At 37.1% G+C, this 17173-nt stretch overlaps 4 protein-coding genes across 19 annotated transcripts; 1 reads left to right on the top strand and 3 right to left on the bottom strand.

Annotated features, from left to right (window-relative positions):
* Window positions 1–3367: 3367 nt before the first annotated feature.
* LOC117636327 (wound-induced basic protein) lies at window positions 3368–5015 on the top strand. Its single transcript, XM_034370780.1, has 2 exons — window positions 3368–3521; window positions 4651–5015. The coding sequence occupies exons 1-2, from the start codon at window positions 3451–3453 to the stop codon at window positions 4721–4723; spliced, it is 144 nt and encodes a 47-aa protein (XP_034226671.1). The 5' UTR covers window positions 3368–3450; the 3' UTR covers window positions 4724–5015.
* A 1843-nt stretch (window positions 5016–6858) lies between these two features.
* LOC117637688 lies at window positions 6859–9120 on the bottom strand. Of its 5 annotated transcripts, none has more exons than XM_034372659.1 (4): window positions 8618–9120; window positions 8299–8404; window positions 7938–8068; window positions 6859–7599 (listed from the first exon to the last, which is right to left on the bottom strand). In XM_034372659.1, the coding sequence occupies exons 2-4, from the start codon at window positions 8339–8341 to the stop codon at window positions 7054–7056; spliced, it is 720 nt and encodes a 239-aa protein (XP_034228550.1). In that variant the 5' UTR covers window positions 8342–8404; window positions 8618–9120; the 3' UTR covers window positions 6859–7053. The 5 variants fall into 5 exon arrangements, with proteins under 5 accessions (XP_034228550.1, XP_034228549.1, XP_034228551.1 ...); XM_034372658.1 differs by having other exon boundaries at window positions 8992–9120; XM_034372660.1 differs by having other exon boundaries at window positions 7938–8059; window positions 8992–9120.
* A 312-nt stretch (window positions 9121–9432) lies between these two features.
* Window positions 9433–13122, bottom strand: LOC117637661. 5 transcript variants are annotated; one of them, XM_034372607.1, is made up of 5 exons: window positions 12844–13122; window positions 11855–11962; window positions 11419–11546; window positions 10649–10813; window positions 9433–10560 (listed from the first exon to the last, which is right to left on the bottom strand). In XM_034372607.1, the coding sequence occupies exons 2-5, from the start codon at window positions 11895–11897 to the stop codon at window positions 9682–9684; spliced, it is 1215 nt and encodes a 404-aa protein (XP_034228498.1). In that variant the 5' UTR covers window positions 11898–11962; window positions 12844–13122; the 3' UTR covers window positions 9433–9681. The 5 variants fall into 5 exon arrangements, with proteins under 5 accessions (XP_034228498.1, XP_034228501.1, XP_034228502.1 ...); XM_034372610.1 differs by having other exon boundaries at window positions 11895–11962; window positions 12844–13121; XM_034372611.1 differs by lacking the exon at window positions 12844–13122 and adding an exon at window positions 12326–12814 and having other exon boundaries at window positions 11895–11962.
* A 180-nt stretch (window positions 13123–13302) lies between these two features.
* LOC117637662 (golgin subfamily A member 6-like protein 6) lies at window positions 13303–16912 on the bottom strand. Of its 8 annotated transcripts, none has more exons than XM_034372614.1 (5): window positions 16766–16911; window positions 15670–15804; window positions 15229–15356; window positions 14451–14615; window positions 13303–14301 (listed from the first exon to the last, which is right to left on the bottom strand). In XM_034372614.1, the coding sequence occupies exons 2-5, from the start codon at window positions 15722–15724 to the stop codon at window positions 13630–13632; spliced, it is 1020 nt and encodes a 339-aa protein (XP_034228505.1). In that variant the 5' UTR covers window positions 15725–15804; window positions 16766–16911; the 3' UTR covers window positions 13303–13629. The 8 variants fall into 8 exon arrangements, with proteins under 8 accessions (XP_034228505.1, XP_034228506.1, XP_034228503.1 ...); XM_034372615.1 differs by having other exon boundaries at window positions 15247–15356; window positions 15670–15777; XM_034372612.1 differs by having other exon boundaries at window positions 15670–15777; window positions 16766–16910.
* Between the last annotated feature and the right edge of the window lie 261 nt (window positions 16913–17173).

Genomic DNA, 17173 nt, shown 5'->3' with positions numbered 1-17173 from the left:
AGCAATATTAGAGAAGTGAGAATTCAAATACAGGACTTTGGATACATAAATAATTGTTCTTAAATACTTGATCTACATGTCTCTTACTTAATATCTAGGATTTTAATACACTGTCAACCATGACAATTTGTTAAAATGCTTTATAACTCAACTCACTCGATTACTAGGCCGATGCAGCCAGTTACCATGAATTACATGGTAGTTTTTTTTTATAACTATAATTTGTTTAGAAGGTAAACTCACAGTATTGTAGTAAAGGATTTATAGCTCAATTGGTTAAAAGTAACTCATATACTTGAGGTTCTGTGTTTGAATCATCCCTTTCAAATGTCACTTGAAAAACAAACTCATAATATTGTGAAATTCACAAGAGCCTTAGTAAAAATGTTTGACTTAATTACACTCATCATCCACGTATTTTTATTCTAATTCATGAATTTTAATTTTGACAATAATGCCTTTGTAGGTAAGAACTTTTGTAATCAAGCCCCTTTCATTGACTTGGTCAATTAAGTTAGACAAAATACTAATCTCGTCCAATCCGTACGTGCCACGTCAACGTTTCGACTAACTTTGACACAACTAACAAACGGAGATTTAATGCTAACTACATAGGTGCTACTTAAGTATAAAATAAAGGGCAAACAAAATAAAACAGAATTTAATTAATCCCAAAATGCAGTAAGGATAGAGAAACAGCTGAGTTGAACAGCATCTTCGGAATTTGGTTTGTCTCTAGATGCCCAGGTGGTCAACTTTGGTCCCTTCCGTCATGTGGGCCCACTTTATCTCGTACGGGTGAATTCATATACCACATATTGGCCGTCCGATGGGATTGTAGCAAGAGAGTCTAGTCAAATCATACGTATGTTTTTAGCATAAAAAGATCAGGAGTCAGATTCTTTGATGATGTGATGATCATAAAGTTAAGCCAACATTTGTTTCTACTGGAAGCAATTATATTGTACCTCGTTAACATATCTATTAGAGGAAGTCGAGCAACTAATAATGTGATTTGAATAATTATAGATATAATCTCTAATCGATATGTCATATTAGGTGATATAAGAGTATTTCTAATCGATATATTAAATTGTCATATTGATATAAAATGACAAAAATTGAAGATTAAAGTTATCCCGAATAGTCAAATCTTACATGAATTTAAAGGCTCGAAGATATCTGTCAAAATAACATATCAAAAAGCTTTATGTCAAATATTTTTTTACTCATGAACCCCACTATCATTTATTTTCTTTTAAAACTTTATGTATCATATGGGCCTTCATCGGCTTTTAGAAATATAATAAGATAATATAATGTTTGGCTTTGCAGGTGGAGTTAATTTTTTCTTAAAGTGTCAAATTGCCACATAAGCCATTAAATTTAAATTTAAAATTTTACATTTGACATCTCTCTTAAAGATGCTATAAAATACTACGTGGAGAGAGATACCTCATGAATTAGATGACATAACATAATATGTGAGAAGGCAATTAAAGGTCTTAATTAAGGTTTTCCATATACATGTTTTCTTCCACAAAGGTGGCTTTGGCACTTCAGTGCCTCCAGTAGATATGTCAAATTTAGGTGGACATTAAATGACAAAAGCTGGAGGGGTAAATTGTTCAAATTCAAACTAAACTAAGTCGTACATGGATTTGAAGACAACGAGTACAATGTAATTGATATCTCGTAAAATTTAATGTCAAAAGTGTCAAATTATCACATATATCACAAAATTCAAAATTTGCATTTGACATCTAAAGTTGGAGAAGCTGGATTTACTGGCAAGATAAAGTTTGCCGCTGGTCGTCAATCATATGTGATGATGAATTGTATTTTACCATCGCATGTCGATATGAGAGGAAAAAAGAAAAATAAAAATCCACTCGACAAAGAATTTAAAGCTGACAATGTCAAAGAAAGACAACCACAGGGTTATCACCGTAATTCGCACGTTTGGAAGGCTAGCGCACTCCCAATCAAGCATGTTTTGGCCTGCCTTATTTAAAGTCCATGGTCCATACTCTCCTCTCCACTCCAATAATTCTACTTTAACATTTGGTTTTTTGTTGTTGTTGTAAATCTTCCTTATTGTCACTTTCACATTTTATAGAGTAAAGCCTAATATGATATGGCAATATCTTAATTATTAAGTCATCGAAGTCTAGTTCAGTGAAAAATAATGTTGATTTGCATATTAAATATCTCAGTTTCGAACTCACATGACATTTTAGTAGTGATAGTTCTAAGGTTTTAGAGGCCTTAGGCGAACTACCAAAATGTGACCTTCTACTCTCTATGTATATTAAATTTTTTTTCTCGATAAGTTAAAGAAAATTATACGAACTCAAAGTTATAATTGTAACCTAAACATAAATAAACAAAATATAATTTACATAACAACTTTTATAAAATGCATCAAAACATCACTCGTCTTGCATTTTTCGGTGCCAAAGTATCAATTAACTTTGCATAATCAAGTTTTTTCTATCATGTCTTTTTCAATAGAAAATATAAGCAATAGTCTTATGGGTTTTTACCTTCTTGTTCTTCCTCGAAGATCGATTCATCTTGCAGTAGATATTCAATAATAAACAACTTGTTTTTTTTTTCTTTTCCTTATGTTGAGTATAGCAAATTTCTCTATATGATGCTAGGTTTTTTTTTCTTTTCCGGTTTTTGCTAAGGTATATGTTACTTGGTTAACCTATTCAACTGGTTTAACTTTATTTTAAGTTTTAGAGTAAATAATTGGATTTTTATTTTTTATATTTTTTATATTAATAGTAGTTGGGCTTAATATAGTATTAATATAGTACAATTATTAAAGAAACATACATATGTACTATATAATTTCACTATGTGTATATAGTGGTTTATAAAAATTGGGGCCCTTCCAATTTGGAGGCTCTGGGCAATCGCCTTGTTCGCCTATGCTTAGGGCCTCCCTTGCATCTTAGTTATGTGTGTATGAGAAATCCTCTTCTAATATAATTTAGACTATCGTTTGTACTAAAAAAAATATTAAAAATAAATTAATGATACCGATTCAAAAAGTTGGAATATGAATGAGGATCTCTGAGATTATTGTGCATGAGTAAACAAATGAAATCATCTTTTTACGTTATCTCCACCACCATCATCGTCCACCAAAGTATTAAATGGGGCGCTAACGAGTGATCTTCGATTGGCCAGCTGCATGGGCTATACAAAAATTTCAGAGCACCCAGTTGGGCTTGAATTTTCGCATCAGACCATAAGCCCAATAATAATATGATGTTGAGGCGGGTACCCGATTAGAAAAACCCGGTCACAGCCTTCTCCCATATAAAAGCGCGCCATACCGCATTTTAACCGAAGGTTGCGGAAGCCAAACGACTAGAACTAGGGTTAGGGTTTTCTAAATCGTCAGAGCACAATAAGCAAACCAAACTAATCGGAACGATGATCTACGATGTCAACTCACCCCTCTTCCGATCCTTCCTCAGCCAGAAGGGAGGCTCCTCCGATAAGAGGTATTTCCCTTTTCTTCAATCTCCTTCTCTCTGTTATCTCTCGCACCACACGCAAACCTCTGTACTGTAATAGCCGTTTGTTTAGGTCTTGTGGGTTTTTTTTCGCTTGTTTATTTCGTGTGAAATTGGGGCTTTTTGTTTCGAACCTTTGCTGAGATATTTCTGATTGTGGAAATTTTGGTCTTCTAACTTTGTCGACGTGAAAGCGAGGAAATGATTTCAATCGGTGGTTTATAAGTTATGCTTTCAAACAATCAAACCTATGGATAAGAATTTGACTCAATTTTTTTATGCATTTCTATCGCTTGTGTGTATTTTGGCCTGGTCGAGCTGAGTTTGAGCAAGAATTGTTTTTCAATCCTGTATTGAATCATGAAAACTTGACTTTCTATTATAGCTGTGGATGATGAGTTGATGATTTAAGTGCTGCTTTTTTCAGACTTTAGCATATGCATTGTTAACTGAACTCGTCATTTTGGTAAAATGCTTGGTTTTGATTCCAAAACAGGGAAACACTTTTTGAATGTATGCATATTTTGTGTTTGGTCGCACGCTTATACTAATAATATGCGAAGGTGCAGCTTGTTATGCTTTGTTTTTTCAACTATTCTGTGAGCTCGATAAATTATAGTTCATTATTTGTTGCTTTAGTATATAACTAATTTTACGTCATTAGAGATGTCCTGTATTATCATCCGCGAATACCTTAAAACTTTACTATGCAGTCGTAGTTGGTTTTAATGGGATCCACATTGTGGGAAATGCATAATCTCTAATGCGGAATAAAAGCGGTTAACTTCTTGAGGCCTGTTTATGAAGGGTTTAATTAAGAGTTTAAGTGACACGGCGCCCCTTTTGTTTAGTAATTTTGTGCCCCTTTTTCTATTGAAGTGCTGCTTACTTCGAACTTTTACATGTCGAATTGCATATGGTGTTCTGCTCTGTTAGTACCCTTTTATATAGTGCTTAGGGTTTATATAGTGTATGGTCTTGCATATGGGATTCTGCCCTTTTATATAGTGCGTGGTCTTGTTTATTTTTCCTTTGTTTCTTTCATGTATTGTGAAATCGGTCTTGTTTTCATGAGGTTCTTCCTGACATATGGTTGTATTTTTGTTGGACACTCCAGGAAGTTGGAAGAGCAGAAGCCCAAGGAACATAGGCCAAAGGCCAGTGAGAACAAGCCCGTAATGAATGAGTGAAAGAATCTTGGCATGATAAGCAATGGATCGGTTTAGAATTCTAGGCTCTTAATATGATTAGTATTTTGTTTAAGACAAGTTTTTTGCGCTGTCGGCATATCCGTATCTTTTCAAACAATACATTTGTAGTTAAAAGTTCTTTTCACCATCCGAATCATGATTTAGTATGTTTAGAAATGTAGTTCCTATTGGAATGAAACATGAAGTATTCTCATCCTGCAAATAGCCTTAAGTATGAGGCGAGGTGATTTTCACCAACTGCAATGCTTATAAAGTGAGACCTTTTCACTCCCCTGCATAATTTGCTTTTGATACATAATTGTGTAAAGTCCTAAATTAATTATCTGGTAATTGCATCATTACCCACGTGATCTATAAAAATTACCAAAGTTTTCCACTGGGGTTAGTGTGTTGTGGATTTTCACCAGATTGCAATCAACTAGCACAACTACAACCTAGCTTAGTTGGATTCCCTTGGGAGGAGTAAGATTTTCACTCCCATTCGACTGTGCACAATCAAGCTCTTATGCAATCGTTTGGAAGGTTTCCGGGTGCAGCACAACTGAAAAAATTGTGGTTTTCGTTTCAACAAACGATAATGGGAGAGAGATTTGAAATCATCACCTCTTCTGTTACAAGTCCTTTGCAAGTAAAAAGAATTTGGACCTAGAGCTAGTGGTTTCTTTTCGCCCAACGAAGCAATGAGCAAAATCATCCTAATGTCAACAAACAATCTCGAATTGAAAGAACAAGATCATAAAAATTGAAAGAACAAACAATCTAAAAAAAATCTCAAAACAACTCTAAGACCTAATGAAATTGCTGAAGGTCGTCCTGTATCTTGAGGTTCAAGAAATCTTGATGAATATGGAAGGGGACTTGCTCCGCCAACATCTCCGTTTCAATTGCGGTTGCAGCGTGAGTTTCTTGCCCATTATGGCCAAAAGGCTGAGGCAACACAGCCTCCGGAACATTACAAGCCTCAGGATTCTCAGACAAAAACTGAACAAGCCTAGACACAAAAAGCTGGCGCAGAGCTTCAAATTGACCGGAAGGTTCAGATTGACCACCACCTTGTACAAGAACAAAAACGTCGTGGAACAGCAAGGTGATGTTCATGTCTGGTTTCATGCGCCCAGTTTTAATGTCCTGCACATAAACTGCATCTATCTGTATGGCCTCGGGCAGTAAAAATTTTATCTGAGCCAGATGCCTGCAGGTGAACTTTTTTTTATGGCCCATGAATTCCACTAGGGCACAAATACTGCGAAAAGTGGATGGTTTCTTGTGCAGACCAAGCAACCTCAGGTAAAAAATCATGCGACTAAACAAGTCTGCCATCTTCAAGTATTTCTCTGGTGCTACCATCTTCATAAGTACCTCCGAATTCATCTTTGAGGTTTCGGCCTGGCCTTGGGAATTAGGGTTGTGTTGTTTGGGGATATGTATTAATTTTTGTGGAGATATAAAGTTTAGCGTTTTGCCATCCTCGCTTCCCTTTTTTAATTGGTGTGAATATCAAAAAAGAAACTCTTTTTGATTTTATATTAAAGACAAAAATTACCGAGCCAAAGCCAACGGAATTTAGTCCAATTGAAAGGGCGAAACCCACCCAAAACAAAAAGGGAAAGAAACAAAAAATTTAACTCAATAAAGATTAGTAACACTATTGGTTTGTGACTGAAAATCACACTCAGGATAATTTGGTAAATTCGGATGTTAATGCATAGAGTTCTTCTTCGTCTAAATATTCCAAACCCAACCAGGGAATTAAAAAAAGGACTAGAATTCATTTATCCAAATGACATTTTTGAGCTTTTGTATTTTCTTTCCTAATCTACTTTGCTATAGCGATGTATTATAACCTAATGTACTTGTTTAGTGTTTTGACAAAAATTTGTTGATTACCTATTTATTCAAGGGAGAAGAGGTCCAGAGTCGAACTCTTGTAGATATGTGAATAAATATTCTTGTCACGGAAGCTTAATAAGCCCCTATGCTGTATGCCCATAGCTTTAGAGAGATGCAGGAAAATTTACCCGTTTTTAGTTCTTTAAATTGTCATACTTAACCATTATGAGATTTTTGAAAAAGAAAAAGCATGATAAAATGAATAACTATCTGCAGACTGCATGTGATAAGTAGTAGTTAATTTCATAATTTGTACTGATAATACTTGAGTTGTATATGTGCAATCCCACAGGGCTTTGCTTGACGAGGGTGGGTTGGATATATACCCAAGAAAAACTCCCCAAAATATGTTTGCTTTCCTCTCTATTTCTGTTAATCTAAACTAGCCTTTAGTTATCAGTCAATCTCTCTTTGTCTTCTCAGTCTGTTGGAGCCGCAGAATCCTCCACAACACCGGCTGAAGCGACGCTTCTGAGATCCTCACACAGCTTCTCAACCTTTTGCAAAATCTCCCTCAGCTGCATTTGGTTAGGCTCACCCATCACCAAGTCTATTTGATGGATGAGCTCTACATTCCCGCACAGCTTCTCAACCATTTGCATAAGTAATTTGTCAAACTCAAGCATCTCCAAGTCTGCTTGCTGCTTCTCAAGTTCAACCTTTGCAGTATCCAGCTCACCAGTTTGCTGTGTGTTCTCCTCCTTTAGCTTGCTGACCATGGTTTGCAAGTTCTCTATCTTCTTGTCAAGCTGAAGGGTGTAAGATTCTTGGTCTTTTACTTGGTTTTGCAAGGGTATAACTTGGTTGCTTTGAGATATATAAGCCCCCAGAGAACTCCCATCAATCTCAAAGCGCCGCCTCGGTATACGAGAGTGTCCTGACTCACTTCCCACATTTGCAAAAGCAGGCAAAGCCAGCACTGCATTGGCGAAAACCTTCGCGGAAGCCCCTATAGCAGTCGCATTCTGGAAATTATACAGTTGGAATATACACATCTTTTAGTAATAAGACAAAGGAATCTAGAACTCAAGACATATTAATCAAGCATTGAATCATATGCCTTGAATTTTACACGACATTTATACACCAGAATATAAATCACATCAAAGTTTCCTTATTTAAGGTTTCTAAGTCATTGTCATAGAAGTGTTCTCAAAATATAAACAACAACTCTTGATCTTGAAGTGTTATCATCCTACATCAGATCAGTGCCTTAACATGTTAGTAAAACCTTCAAAGAAAACAGAGGTACATCTGATGCAAGTGATAGAATAATATGGACTGTTTGGTAATCCATTCTTACCCTTTCTGGCTGATTTACATCATTTGAACCATTTGAACGCATCCGATGCACACTCTTTGGTTTTGCATGGCTAGAAGTCAGGCCAGTTCTGATGTCACAAAACCTAGGAAGTGATGTTCTTCCTGCAAAGACTTATAATTTGGTGACCATTTTCATTTAAGAATAAACAGATTTAAATCAGATTCTTAGTCACCAAAACATAAAATTCATCTCAAAGCGCTGAAAAGTTATAATTGCCCAACTTAAAACTCGGATGAATACGCATGCCAAAAATTCTAAGAGCAGTGCAACAGTACAGGTGTATGCAACAAGTTAAGGCAATTAGTCATATCTTATATATCACATTTCAACACATTTTTACCAGAGCATAGTCTGAAGTGTGTGTGTCTTCTTAAGCTCACCATTGTTGATTACAAACTCGATGCAGAGAGCTCACTTGGTGGCCTTTCTGATCTATCTCGTTATTCCTTTGATAAAACAAGGAGATTAATTACACATGTTTATTAGCGCAACAACTCAAATTAATAATACTAATGTCTATTATTATGAGCAGGATAAAGACAATGTTGTTGGTGCTTACAACAAAAGCTAAAACAGTCCAAAGGGAAACAGAACACAGAGAAAACAGTAGGCGCAAGCAAAATTCTTCTTTAAATGACTTGAACATGAATATCTCTCACCTTGGAAAATGGGTTTACTATCTTCGTTCATACAAAAATGGGATTTGAATTAAACGAACCAAGAAAAGCACCTCGATTTATAAAAATCCTGAATTCCTGACCTTGGAAAGTTCAGTCAACCCCACCGAACGTACCAGCTCTCTTGCAGTGAGCTATTGGTAAAATACTAAAAGCAAAATCCAGTACACAAAATCAAGAGAAACACACCAAGCCAACAACAAAGAAGAACCCTTCTGTGCCTTAAAGCTAAAAAATGCAAAATACCCATGAGTCCATGACTGGAAACTCAGTGAACAAGCCATGAATCAGCAGCCCCATTAATAACAAAATACACAAGAAGCCATTGGGAAGAGAAAGTACTCGTTTTTTTGTACCTGAGCACCGGAGGCAGAGAATCAGTGGCAGTTCTTAAAACCCTTGAGAAATGCAAATGCAAAGGCAAAGGCAAAGAGATTGTGATTCAAGAAAAGGTGAAAAGAGACTAGATGTGTACTATGTCAGTCTCGCATGCATTTACCACATTTTCTTTTTGTTTCCCATTTTGTGTGTACTTTGAGGTTGTAGGAGATTACGGTCAGCACACTCAATACGGTGGCGTTTTAAAATACAAACAAAATAAATAAATCAAACATTAATCAAACCCACTAAAGTTTTGACTACGATCTTATTTTTAAAATGTTTGATTAATTAAGAGTTCTGATCTACACCGTTTAATCGGTGACAAAATGTGGGAAATGAATATAAGTTCTTCAATATCCACAAACAAGCTTAAAATATAACTATAAACATCAAAAGTTAAAGATGACATATTTCTGTGTTGAAAGAGGTTTGATGTTAATGATTGGAATCATTGATATGATAATACTGCAGTTGGTATCTGTGCAGATCCCACTATTAGTGTAGTCAAAAAGGGCTTTGCTAGTTGACCATACAAAAAGGGTTACCGTTAGTTAGATAGGCCAAGAAAACAAGAAGTTTACAAAATATGTATTTTCTTAACCACCCCCTTTCTTCATTCTGCAATGCATCATCGGATTCCTCTCCATCCATGTCCGTTTGGGTCTTCAGCTTCCTCCGGGGCCTTTTAGGGAGACCATTCCATGATCTGGGGGCTTCCTGCCACTAGCAGTTACTTGACTTCCAGTATCAACAAGGTGTCTTCTTCTGTAGATGGTGGAGACTTCTTCTGTGGCTACAAAGGCCGCTGAACATGCCTGGCAGCGGAGAAGGTGATTTACATGAACCCTGCTAAACTTATAACGAACGTTGCAGCAATGGCACCTTGTCCAGAAAGTCGAAGGATGCTGGGCCTCCACTTCTCCATCAACGTTTTTGGCCTCATTCACCTGCTTGCTAACATCTTTGTTTAGCTCCAGCGTTGGCATGATCCCACCTTCCTTCTGGTTTTGGTTTTGGAAGTCCTCTACCAGCTCTAGCTCAGTGGTCAGAGCAATCCTTTTTTTCACACGCTCTTCCTTCTCTATTTCCCCAAGGATCCTATCCATTTCGCAGTCCTGCTGAACTTTCTTCACTTCAACCTCAGCCTGCTTGTAGAGCTTCCTGGTCCGAGTGAGGGCACCAGTCAGCTTTTCGATACGTGTTCTGGCCACGTCAAGACTTTGAGTATCCTTGGCAAGGTTGGAGTTAGCTTCCACAAGCTGCCTCAGAACCTCTTCCAAACGAGTGGACTTCTCCTGATGCAACGCCAACTGCTGCTTCCATTTCCTCTCGCAGAACGCAGCCTTTTGCCTCTGCTGATCAACATCATTTTGCAGGCCATTCAGCTTAGACTTGTATTCTTGGACCTGATGCTTCATTATCTCCTCAACATTTCTAACTTTTTCCTCCAGCTCTGCAACACGAGCTCTGGCTTCATCGCGCTCCCTGGAGGCTAAGGAAGACTCTCCATTTTCCCTTAGCCACATGGCAAAGTGGAGGCAGGCCTGAAATAATCGACATAGTAGCAAAATTAAATTATTCAGATCAACACAGAAATGTTAAGGCAATGAAATCTTGAGGACAATCACTTACAGCAAGGGCATGGTAGGATAAGTTTTGCCTCAAACCACCGTCATCATACTCCTGCATAATCTTGGTATCATCAGGGCCAAGTAAGCCCAGCAAAACTTTCTCTGCAGCAGCTGGCTCTCTCAACATGCTGATAATCTCAGGGGAATCCCTTGTATCAGTCGCATTCTGGAAATAATAGATTTTGGTATAGACACCTCTTATCAGTTATTTTGCACGTTGATACATTGTGTTTTAATCATATCTGAGTACTTCACACAAACTAAACTAGCCACAGAAAACAAGTTGGTTCTTCCAAAATAGAGTTTTAGATTTCTTTCTTCTGCTTTGTTTTATTTAATTGGGATGAACTAATTAGGCATAACAACGAATAGAGCCGGAACATGGTGCACTCAAATCTTCTATATCAAGGAACTAGGAACTAAGTGCCATAGTAAAGGAACATAAGCAGTTACTTTCAGAACCAACCATGAAAAAGGTATTCTTTTTCTAATTTTAACCAAAGCACCAGAAGATGAATCATATCCAATTTTTTCCTCATCAAGGTTTTTCAGTTCTTTCGTATAAATGCCCTACAAAAATTAGTTATACAACTACAAATCTTGAACTGTTTCAGGACAAAATAAGGATTGGAGTTATCATCCTACAGATGATTTTCCTTTACTTTGGGAATCCTGATGTCTTTAACAAGTAGACAAAACCTTTAAAGAAAAGAGCGATCCATTTGATGCATATGATACAATAATATGGACTGATTGGAAATCCATTCTTACCCCATCTGGGAGATTTACATCATTTGAAGGCATTGGATGCACACTATCAGGTTTTGTTTGGGTAGAACTTTGAGGAGCAGTTCCCTTGTCACAAAACCTTAGCAGTGGAGCTAGAACAGAACTTCTCTCTGCAAACAACTACGATTTGGTGAATATACTTAAGAACAAAAATTCAATCAGATTCTTATTCACCAAAATTGAAAATTTATCTCAACTCACTGACAGGTGAGTTACACAGCAGAAAACTCCTATGAATAAGCTTGCTAAACATTAAGTTACATAGCTTAAACCATTAAACATCAACCTAGTGTATTAAGCATCAGAAAACTCCTGTCGGTGATTAAGAATCATTGAGAGGTGATTTATACAGCTTAAAACTAATATGAATAGGCCCACACTTATTCATATGTGATATAGCACATTTCGGAACTTTTACCGGCATGTAGTCTCAAGCGTTTGCTTCTTCTTACGCTTACCATGGCTGATTCAATATTATGGATGAAGAGAGCTCACTTGGCGGCCTTCCTCATGAATCATGTTATTCCTTGGATAAACAAGCAGACCAATTATAATGATACAAATACATATTTTCAAGTGGGAACGACTTAACAATATTAGCACAACTCAGACTAATTATACTAATGTCTATTAGGGCAGGGCAGGATAAGACCACCAATTAGTCACATGATCAAAAAGTGTATTCTGTTTCAATTGGTACCACAAAGTATTAACCCAATCCCAATAAGAGCCATAAGAAATTGGCAATTAGAGATGGTTTATGACTTATGATTATGAGAAGCTGCTTTGCTAACTACCTCAGAACTCTGATAACAGCAGGAATATATTAACGGAAAAAAGAAAATAAGGAAACTAAAACAGTAACTTCACCAAATAGTAGCTTAAAAACCTTGCTTGTGTGATTGAAGCGACTAAGGAAACAGAACACAGCGAAAACAGTAGGCGTAAGCAAAACCTTCTTTAAATGACTTCAACATGATTCTCTCACTTGGGCTTATTATCTTCGTTCATACAAAAATGGGATTTGAATTAAAGGAACCCAAGAAAAGCACTTCGATTGATAAAAATCCTAAATTTCTGACCTTGGAAAGTTCAGTCAACCCCCCCACCAACGTACCAGCTCTCTTGCAGGGAGTTACTGGTAAATGGTAAAATACTAAAAGCAAAACCCAGTACGCAAAATTTAAAAAACAGTCTTCGACAAGCCAGAGCACAGAATCAAGAGAAACCCACCAAGCCAACAACAAAGAAGAACTCTTATGTGACTTAAAGCTAAAAAATGCAAAACACCCATGACCGGAAACTCAGTCAACAAGCCATGAATCAACAGCCCATTAAGAACAAAAGACACAAGAAGTCACTGGGAAGAGAAAGTACTCTTTTTTTTTTTTCTTTTTTTTTTTGTACCTGAGCACCGGAGGCAGAGAATCAGAGGCAGTTCTTAAAACCCTTGAGAAAGGCAAATGCAAAGGCAAGGGGAAAGGCAAAGAGATTGTGATTCAGGAGGTTAGCAAGCAATTGTGTACTATGTCTCGCATGCATTTACCACCTTTTCTTTGTATTTCCCATTTTGTGTGTCATTGCTTTGCGTTTGAAGGAGGTTACGGCAGACTCGGAACGAGGCATGGACGTTGTTGTCTTAAAAACACCCACAAAATAGATAAATGAACCATTAATAAAAGCAATAAAAGTTTTGAAAGTTCTGATTAAGATATCATTTTTTTAAAAATGTTTGATGAAGAGTTTTGATCTAAACCGTTAAATCGGTGACAACATGAGGGAAATAAGTACTTCAATATCCACAAACAAGCTTGAAATATAAGTCTAAACATGAACAAATAAAGATGGCATTTTTTTGTGTTGAAATATAACTCTAAACATGATCATTGATATATATTTGATAATAATGTAGTTGTATATGTGCAGATCCCACTATTAGCGTAATCAAAAAGGGCTTTGCTAGTTGATCTTGTGATATATATATTTGATAATAATGTAGTTGTATCTCTCTCTCTCTCTCTCTCTCTCTCTCTCTCTCTCTCTCTCTCTCTCTCAATGAGAGAGCACCCTGAGTCTCGACTTCTTCATCCTCCAGCTGCAGGTGGTGGTGACAATTCTATAGCCAGAGAAACCGGTTGACAAGTTGGGCAGGAGAAACGAGCACCATCAACCCTGTAACACTCATAATGAATTTTACAGTGACTGCAAAAGGCTCAGAAAGTAGTCAACGTCCACCAGTTCATCAATGTCTTCAGCTTCTTCCACTTGCTTGCTAACATCTTTGTTTAGCTCCGGTGTTGGCATGATCCCACCTTCCATCTTCTGGTTTTGGTTTTGGAAGCCCTCTACCAGCTCTAGCTCGGTGGTCAGAGCAATCCTTTTTTTCCCACGCTCTTCCTTCTCTATTTCCCCAAGGATCCTATCCATTTCGCAGTCCTGCTGAACCTTCTTCACTTCAACCTCAGCCTGCTCGTAGAGCTTCCTGGTCCGAGTGAGGGCACTAGTCAACTTTTCGATACGTGTTCTTGCCATGTCATGACTTTGAGTGACCTTGGCAAGGTCGGAGTTAGCTTCCTCAAGCTGCTTCAAAACCTCTTCCAAACGAGTGGCCTTCTCTTGATGCAACGCCTCCTGCTCCTTCCATTTCCTCTCGCAGAACTCAGCCTTCGGCCTCAGCTGATCAACATTATTTTGCAGGCCATTTAGCTTAGACTCATATTCTTGGACCAGATGCCTCAGAATCTCCTCAACATGTCTAACTCTTTCCTCCAGCCCTGCAACACGAGCTCTGGCTTCATTGCGCTCCCTAGAGGCTAAGGAAGACTCTCCATTTTCCTTTAGCCACATGGCAAAGTGAACGCAGGCCTGAAATAATTGACATAGTAGCAAAATTAAATTATTCAGAACAACAAAGTAGCAAAATTAAATTATTCAGAACAACACAGTAGCAAAATTAAATTATTCAGATCAACACAGAAATGGGAAGGCAATGAAATCTTGAGGCAATCACTTACACCAAGGGCATGGTGGGCCAAGTTTTGCCTCAAACCACCGTCATCATACTCCTGCATAATCCTGGTATCATCAGGGCCAAGTAAGCCCAGCAAAACTCTCTCTGCAGCAGCTGGCTCTCTCAACATACTGATAATCTCAGGGGAAGCCCTCGTACGAGTTGCATTCTAACAGATTTTGGCATTTACACCTCTTAGTAGTTATTTTATATATTGGTACATTGTGATTTGATCATATCAGAGTATTTCACACAAAGTAAACTTGCCACAGAAAGCAAGTTGGTTCTTCCAAATAAGGAGTTTTAGATTTCTTTCTTCAGTTTTGTTTTAATTAATTTGGATGAACTAATTAGGCATAGCAAAGAATAGAGCAGGAACATGCTGCTCTCTAACCTTCCATATCAAGGAACTAGGAACTAAGCACCACAGTACAGGAACAAGAGCAGTTACTTTCAGAACCAACCATGACTAAGAAACAAAAAGGTGTTCTTTTTTAATTTTGGCCAAAGCACCAGAAGATGAATCATATCAAATTTTTTCGTCATCAAGGTTTTTAAGTTATTTTCGTATAAGTGCTCTAAAAAATTAGTTATGTAACTACAAATCTTGAAATGTTTCAGGAAAAAATCAGGATGGGAGTTATCATCCTACAGATGATTTTCTTTAATTTTAGGAACCCTCACAAGTGTCTTTAACAAGTAGAGAAAACCTATAAAGAAAAGAGTGGTCCATACGATGCATGTGATACAATAACATGGACTGATTGGTAATCCATTCTTACCCCCTCTGGCAGACATACATCATTTGAAGGCATTGGATGCACACTATCTGGTTTTGTTTGGGTAGAATTTTGAGGAGCAGTTCCCTTGTCACAAAACCTTGGCAATGGTGCTAGAACAGAACTTCTCTCTGCAAAGACCAACAATTTGGTGAATCTACTTAAGAATAAAAAAGAACCTATTTAATCAGATTTTTATTCACCAAAATAAAAAAAAAATACTAGCTGACATGTGAGTTATACAGCAGAAAACTCCTATGAATAAGCATGCTAAGCACTAAGTTACACAGCTTAAAGCATAAACAAGAACCTAGTGTATCAAGCATCATAAAACTACTGTCAGTGATTAAGAACCTATTGAGAGGTCATTTATACAGCTTAAGATTAGTATGAATAGGCCCAAACTTATTCATATGTGATATAGCACATTTCAGCAACTTTTACCGGCGCGTAGTCTCAAGCGTTTGCTTCTTCTTATGCTCACCATGGCTGATTCCATATTATGGATGTAGAGAGCTCACTTGATGACCTTCCTCATGAATTACGTTATTCCTTGGATAAACAAGCAGACGAATTATACTGATGCAAACATATATAGATTTGAGTTTCAAGTGGGAACAAGTCATTGAAGGATTATACAGGTTTGCAGAACAATTTAAGTACTCTAATCTACAACCACTAGACATATAAATATGAACAAGGAACAGAATGCAAGTAGCTATAAAAAGAGCATTAAAGGACAATGAATTTCGGAGGAACATGTTGTGTTTACCATTCAGAAACTAAGTTCATAAGTATTATTCTAAAGGTTATAAGCTCGTCAGATGAAACTAGTATTTATAGTGAGCAGGAAAAAAAAGCTACCAACTAGCTACATTATCTAAAAGTGCATTTCAACTTCACTTGGTCACCCCAAAAGTAATCTAAAAAGAAATCTACAAGGAACTGGAAATTGAAATATGCATAGTTGTGAGAAGCTAGGATGCAAATACATGTAGCTAAGTGACTCAGAACTTTAACAAAAGCAGAAAGACATTATTTAAAAATAAGGAAAAAAATTAACAATAACTTCCCCAGATAGTTACTTGAAACCTTTTTGTGCCTTTGATTAAAGTGACTAGAGAAACAACGGTTTTGATGGTTATACAATCTAAAACTGGTCCCAAATGGAATGGCAGTAACAAGAAATTGGATATAAGCAAACCAAAATCAACCCATCATGTAAAAATGAGAATAAAATTGAAAGAATCCTTTTTTTATATAAAAAAAGCACCTGTATAGTTAAAAAATTCCTAATGTCTGACCTTTGAAAGCTAGGTCAACCCCACCTACCCACCACAGCCAAAATATAAAACAAGACTCTCACATATGGCAGATTCAATGCAGAAATGTAGAGCCCTTTTGTGCCTTGGAGCTCATAAACCCAAAAATGCCCGTCACCAGAAACTCAGTAAACAAGCTAAGAGTGGTCCCCATCCATCAAGCAAATGACTTTAAAAAAAGAAAAGCCATTGGAAAGAGAAAGTCATTTCCTTTGTACCTGAGGAGGCTGGGGAAGGTGGAGGTCGGTTGTAGAAGGCGTAGAGACCGCGGCGAGTCAGAGTGACTCACTGTCACTGAGTTGGTGAAAGTAAAACCCTGGAAAAGGGCAAATGCGCTTGGAGTGAGTAAAAGAAATAGAAGATTATATATATTTTGTCTCACGCATGTACCTGCCACGCCAAAAACAACATAAACTGCCACGACGGTGGGGTTTAAGAGACTAAAATATTTTGGGACGGAATCTGACGGGTGAGATTAAACGTGTGTGGAAGTTTTTGCGGTGGAATTGAATTCAGAAGTCATTTTCCTACTTCTTGTTATATATTGTTGATTAATTACTTAATTACTTAATTTATTTAATGTTATTGATTACTTTATTATTCGTTATAAGTATTTACATTACTCA

This window comes from Prunus dulcis, chromosome 8, assembly GCF_902201215.1.
Source record: "Prunus dulcis chromosome 8, ALMONDv2, whole genome shotgun sequence".
In the NCBI taxonomy this organism is placed as follows: Eukaryota; Viridiplantae; Streptophyta; class Magnoliopsida; order Rosales; family Rosaceae; genus Prunus; species Prunus dulcis.
This window is presented reverse-complemented; position numbering and strand designations above follow the sequence as displayed.